Source organism: Coregonus clupeaformis, chromosome 21, assembly GCF_020615455.1.
Source record: "Coregonus clupeaformis isolate EN_2021a chromosome 21, ASM2061545v1, whole genome shotgun sequence".
Taxonomy (NCBI): Eukaryota; Metazoa; Chordata; class Actinopteri; order Salmoniformes; family Salmonidae; genus Coregonus; species Coregonus clupeaformis.
Genome location: NC_059212.1, coordinates 11,464,995 through 11,471,439, shown reverse-complemented (window position 1 = coordinate 11,471,439; position 6,445 = coordinate 11,464,995). Strand labels below are relative to the sequence as shown.

Below are 6,445 nucleotides of genomic sequence, written 5' to 3'. Positions count from 1 at the left end.
CCATGCATGAGAGCCCCAGCTGTTCCGGACGACTGTGTGATCTCACTGTCCGTGGCCGATGTAAGACCTTTAAACTTTTACTGCACTTGGCTAAATCAGGATCACACAGAGTGATTCTACTTTGAAACAAAAGTATACACCTCACACACAGGGTTATGGGCATAAAAAAAAGAAGACACCTGTACCATGTCAGATCTAGAGTTGAAATGTATTCCATTTTGAGTTTACATGCCAATATTACACTTTATATACATCACAGAAGACTGTAAGAAAACAAAACTGTGACATAGAAACACCGTATTTTCGTTGTTTATTTAATTTTATTAATTATGAAAGGCCAAAGAGGGCCCTTTTGGTCATTGACTGCACACTACCCTCTTCCACCTGGACAAGAGGATCACCTATATGAGAATGCTGTTCATTGACTATAGCTCAGCGTTCAACACCATAATGCCCTCTAAGCTCATCACTAAGCTCAGGACCCTGGGACTGAACACCCCCCTCTGCAACTGGATCCTGGACTGCCTGATGGCCACCCCCAGGTTTTGGGTAGGCAACAACACATCCGCCACGCTGACCCTCAACACAGGGGCCCCTACTGTACTCCCTGTTCACCCACGACTGCATGGCCGCACACGACTCCAACACCATTAAGCTTGCTGACGACATGATGGTTGTTGGTCTGATCACCGACAATGATGAGACAGCCTATAGGGAGGAGGTCAGTGGCCTGGCAGTGTGGTTCCAGGACAACAACCTCTCCCTCAACATCAGCAAGATAAAGGAGCTGATCGGGGACTACAGGAAACGGAGGGCCGAGCACGCCTCCATCGCATCGACGGGGCTGTAGTGGAGCGGGTCAAGAGCTTCAAGTTGCTATGTGTCCACATCACTAAGGAATTACCATGGTCCACACACAACAACACAGTCGTGAAGAAGGCACAACAACGCTTATTCCCCCTCAGGAGGCTAAAAATATTTGGCATGGGCCCTGATATCCTCAAAAAGTTATACAGCTGCACCATTGAGAGCATACTGACTGGCTGCATCCCGCTTGGTATGGCAACTGCTTGGCATCCGACCACAAGGCGCTACAGAGGGTAGTGCATATGGGACCTCTATACCAGGTGGTGTCAGAGGAAGGCCCTAAGAATTATCGAAGACTCCAGCCACCCAAGTCATGGACGGTTCTTTCTGCTACCGCATGGCAAGCGGTACCGATGCACCAAGTCTGAAACCAACAAGACCCTGAACAGCTTCTACCCCCAAGCCATAAGACTGCTAAATATTAAGTTAAATAGTTAACCAAATAACTACCCGGACTGTCTGCATTGACCCTTTTTGCACAAACTATTTTGACTCATCTCATACGCTGCTGCTACTGTTTATTATCTATCCTCTTGCCTAGTCACTTTATCCCTACCTATATGTACAGTACCAGTCAAAAGTCTGGACACACCTACTCATTCAAGGGTTTTTATTTTTACTATTTTCTACATTGTACAATAATAGTGAAGACATCAAAACTATGAAATAACACATGGAATCATGTAGTAACCAAAAAAGTGTCAAACAAATCAAAATATATTTTATATTTGAGATTCTTCAAATAGACACCCTTTGCCTTGATGACAGCTTTGCACACTCTTGGTATTCTCTCAACCAGCTTCATGAGGTAGTCACCTGGAATGCATTTCAATTAACAGGTGTACCTTCTTAAAAGTTAATTTGTGGAATTTCTTTCCTTCTTAATGCGTTGGAGCCAATCAGTTGTGTTGTGACAAGGTAGGGGGGGTATACAGAAGATAGCCCTATTTGGTTGAAGACAAAGTTCATATTATGGCAAAAGCAGCTCAAATAAGCAAAGAGAAATGACAGTCCATCATTACTTTAAGACATGAAGGTCAGTCAATCCAGAAAATTTCAAGAACTTTGAACGTTTCTTCAAGTGCAGTCGCAAAAACCATTAAGCGCTATGATGAAACTGGCAAAGGAATGGAAGACCCAGAGTTATCTCCGCTGCAGAGGATAAGTTCATTAGAGTTACCAGCCTCAGAAATTGCAGCCCAAATAAATGCTTCACAGAGTTCAAGTCACAGACACATCTCAACATCAACTGTTCAGAGGGGACTGTGTGAATCAGGCCTTCATGGTCGAATTGCTGCAAAGAAACCACTACTAAAGGACACCAATAAGAAGAAGAGACCTGCTTGGGCCAAGAAACACGGTGGAAATCTGTCCTTTGGTCTGGAGTCCAAATTTGAGATTTTTGGTTCCAACTGTGTCTTTGTGAGACGCAGTGTGGGTGAACGGATTATCTCTGCATGTGTAGTTCCCACCGTAAAGCATGGGGGTGGGAGTGTTATGGTGTGGGGGTGCTTTGCTGGTGACACTGTCTGTGATGTATTTAGAATTCAAGGCACACATAACCAGCATGGCTACCACAGAATTATGCAGTGATACGCCATCCCATCTGGTTTGGGCTTAATAGGACTATCATTTGTTTTTCAACAGGACAATGACTCAAAACACCTCCAGGCTGTGTAAGGGCTATTTTACCAAGAAAGAGAGTGATGGAGTGCTGTATCAGATGACCTGGCCTCCACAATCCCCGACCTCAACCAAATTGAGATGGTTTGGGATGAGTCGGACGGCAGAGTGAAGGAAAAGCAGCCAACAAGTGCTCAGCATATGTGGGAACTCCTTCAAGACTATTGGAAAAGCATTCCAGGTGAAGCTGGTTGAGAGAGTCCAAAGCTGTCATCAAGGCAAAGGGTGGCTATTTGAAGAATCTCAAATATAAAATATATTTTTTGGTTACTACATGATTCCATATGTGTTATTTCATAGTTTTGATGGCTTCGCTATTATTCTATAATGTAGAAAATAGTTAAAAATAGAGAAAAACGCTGGAATGAGTAAGTGTGTCCAAACTTTTGACTGGTACTGTACATACAGTGCCTTCATAAAGTATTCACACCCCTTGACAAAAATGAAATACTGAAATGTCTTGAGTCAATAAGTATTCAATCCCTTTGCTATGGCAAGCCTAAATAAGTTCAGGAGTAAACATTTGCTTAAGTCACATAATAAGTTGCATGGACTCACTGTGTTCAATAATAGTGTTGAACCTGATTTTTGAATGACTACATCATCTCTGTACCCCGCACATACAATTATCTGTCAGGTCCCTCATTCGAGCAGTGAATTTCAAACACAGATTCAACCACAAAGACCAGGGAGGTTTTCCAATGCCTCGCAATGAAGAGCACCTAATGGTAAATGGGTACAAATAGAAAAAGCAGACACTGAATCTCCCTTTGAGCATGGTGAAGTTATTAATTATATGTTGGATGGCGTATTAATACACCCAGTCACTACAAAGGTACAGGTGTCCTTCCTAACTCAGTTTCCGGAGAGGAAGGATACCACTCAGGGATTTCACAATGAGGCCAATGGTGACTTTAAAAAAGTTACAGAGTTTAATAGCTGTGATAGGAGAAAACTGAGGATTGATCAACAACATTGTATATACCCCACAATACTAACCTAATTGACAGAGTGAAAAGAAGGAAGCCTGTACAGAATTTTAAAAAATCCAAAACGTGTTTCCTGTTTGCAGCAAGGCACTAAAGTAATACTGCAAAGTGTTATGTTTGAGGCAAATCCAATACAACACATTACTGAGTACCACTTTCTATATTTTCAAGCATAGTGGTGGCTGCATCATGTTATGGTAATGCTTGTAATCGTTAAGGACGGGGGAGTTTTTCAGGATAACAAATAAACGGAATGGAGCTAAGCACAGGCAAAATCCAAGAGGAAAACGTGGTTCAGTCTGCTTTCCACCAGACACTGGGAGATGAATTCACCTTTCAGCAGGACAATAACCAAGGCAAAATCTACACTGGAGTTGCTTACCAAGAAGACAGTAAATGTTCCTGAGTGGCCGAGTTACAGTTTTGACTTAAATCTACTTGAAAATCTATGGCAAGACCTGAAAATGGTTGTCAAGCAATGATCAACAACCAATTTGACAGAGCTGGAAGAATTTAGAAAATAATAATAGGTATGTGTTGCACAATCCAGGGGTGGAAAGCTATTAGAGACTTACCCAGAAAGACTCACAGCTGTAATCACTGCCAAAGGTGCTTCTACAAAGTATTGACTCAGGTGTGAATACTTATGTAAATGACATATTTCTGTATTTCATTTTCAATAAATGTGCAAGAAATTGAATTCAGGCTGTAACACAACAAAATGTGGAATAAGTCAAGGGGTATGAATACTTTATGAAAGCACTGTATCTACCTCAATTACCTCGTACCCCTGCACATCGACTCGGTACTGGTACCCCATGTATATAGCCAAGTTATCATTACTCATTGTGCATTTATTATTTGTGTTATTATTTTTCTATGATTTCTCTTTTTTTCTCTCTGTGTAGTTGGGAAGGGCCCGAGTGGCGCAGTGGTCTAAGGCACTGCATCGCAGTACTAGCTGTGCCACTAGAGATCCTGGTTCGAATCCAGGCTCTGTCGTAGCCGGCCGTGACCGGGAGACCCATGGGGCGGCGCACAATTGGCCCAGCGTCGTTCAGGGTAGGGGCGGGAATGGCCGGCAGGGATGTAGCTCAGTTGGTAGAGCATGGCGTTTGCAACGCCAGGGTTGTGGGTTCGATTCCCACGGGGGGCCAGTATGAAAAAATTAAAAGATAATAATGTATGCACTCACTAACTGTAAGTCGCTCTGGATAAGAGCGTCTGCTAAATGACTAAAATGTAAATGTAAGTAAGCATGTCACTGTTAGCCTACACCTGTTGTTTACGAGGCATGTGACAAATAAAATGTAGGGGAAAAAATTGCACTCTAAAGTGGGAGTTGTGTTCTGATTATGAGGGGGTCCCTGATTAATTTTGCTCATACTTTGAGAACCCATTGTGCAGTGGAGGGCAAGAGAAGGTGACAACCACGATGTAAAACACAGCTAGAGGGCACTCTTTCAACAGAAGAGTATGATAGGCAGTGGTTGCTGGGTTGGTGACTGTAATGTGATGTCTGACTCTTTTCAGACAGTGCTGTTCACTTTGGGTAATTTTTTCGATGTTATTTTAGGGCTGTCTCCACGAAAGGAATCTAGTTGGGGTTTTATTTAATTAATCCACAAGTCGCCTTTAATGTGAAATTATTTTGATGTTCTTTGACTGTTTGTGACCACCGCATGAAAGGAACAGTCTTCTTCCTCCCTCCTCTCCCTCATTTCTCAGGGGGTATAAAACAGGACAGCTCTTTACTATCCTCACTTTACCGGGAGCACCAGTCTCATCATCAGTCAGATCCACTTAACAACAACAAGCCTGTGAGTATTGCTGCCTGACAAAACTGATCACTTCACTGAGTGTTGCAGGAATAACTCAATTTGATATAACTCACATTCTGTGGTTGTCTTCACCTTTCTCTTTGCAGAACATGAGCAGGAACTATATGTCCAAGTATGACGAGATGCGGAAAGGAGACTACATGTGGTCCAATAACAAGGAATACAAGGCAATTTTTCAGGTGGGTAGTATGATGGCTGTGACCTGTTATGTATTTTTTGGACAGTAGAAGGTTTAAATGGAAAAATGACGCTTTATTTATGTAATGTAATGTTGATTCTAATGAATACATTCAAACGCGCTGCTCTGTGTGGCTTGTCTACACAGGAGGACGGCAACTTTGTCATCTATGGCTGGAGGCAGATGTGGTCCTCTGAAACTCCTGGCATGAGCAACGCCTACCGTCTGTGCATGCAAGACGACGGCAACTTCGTCATGTACACGAGGGACAACAAAACCATGTGGCACACCAACTCCCCGAGGACTGACGGCTTCAAGATGTGTCGCATGTGGCTGCGTAACGACGGCAACCTGGTCATCGAGAAGGACGGTGAGGAGGTGTGGAACTCTGCCTCCTCCAAGGGTCAGAAGTGAAGTGTTCGACTGCAGCTCCTCCAGAGAGTTGAGAAACAACCTTCAACTTACATCTTAGAGGAGTGGTCTCAACACTCGCTGTCAACAGAGCTCATTCAATAAAGTTGTTAAAAAGTATATTTTCTGTGTGCTTGTGTTTGTTTCCTGGGGTCTTTATGTTTTACTTCATAATGAAGTCATTTGTAAAACATGCAATGGGATATATACAGGTATTAAAGCATATCATGTTGCACATAAAATATAGAGTATTTAAATAGACTAATAGAAAATATGCTATAGTCAAGTTTTTCCTAGCCACTGTGCTTCTACATCTGCATTGCTTGCTGTTTGGGGTTTTAGGCTGGGTTTCTGTATAGCACTTTGTGACATCTGCTGATGTAAAAATGGCTTTATAAATATATTTGATTGAAATGTAATTGATTAGACTGCCCTGGTGCCCAGTGCCCTAGGGTGCCCGACCTTCAAGGTTCAGA

At 42.7% G+C, this 6,445-nt stretch overlaps 1 protein-coding gene across 1 annotated transcript; it reads left to right on the top strand.

Moving 5' to 3' along the window:
* The first annotated feature begins 5,273 nt into the window (after positions 1-5,273).
* Positions 5,274-6,051, top strand: LOC121534559 (mannose-specific lectin-like). Its single transcript, XM_041875213.2, has 3 exons — positions 5,274-5,359; positions 5,467-5,559; positions 5,706-6,051. Exons 2-3 carry the CDS (start codon positions 5,470-5,472, stop codon positions 5,970-5,972), a joined length of 357 nt encoding a protein of 118 aa, XP_041731147.1. The 5' UTR covers positions 5,274-5,359; positions 5,467-5,469; the 3' UTR covers positions 5,973-6,051.
* The last annotated feature ends 394 nt before the right edge of the window (positions 6,052-6,445 follow it).

Excerpts from the sequence above, each read along its gene's own strand:
- LOC121534559 (XM_041875213.2), top strand. The coding sequence starts at position 5,470 with ATGAGCAGGAACTATATGTCCAAGTATGACGAGATGCGGAAAGGAGAC. Across the intron at positions 5,560-5,705 it reads AATACAAGGCAATTTTTCAG|GAGGACGGCAACTTTGTCAT; the intron begins GTGGGTAGTATG and ends TTGTCTACACAG.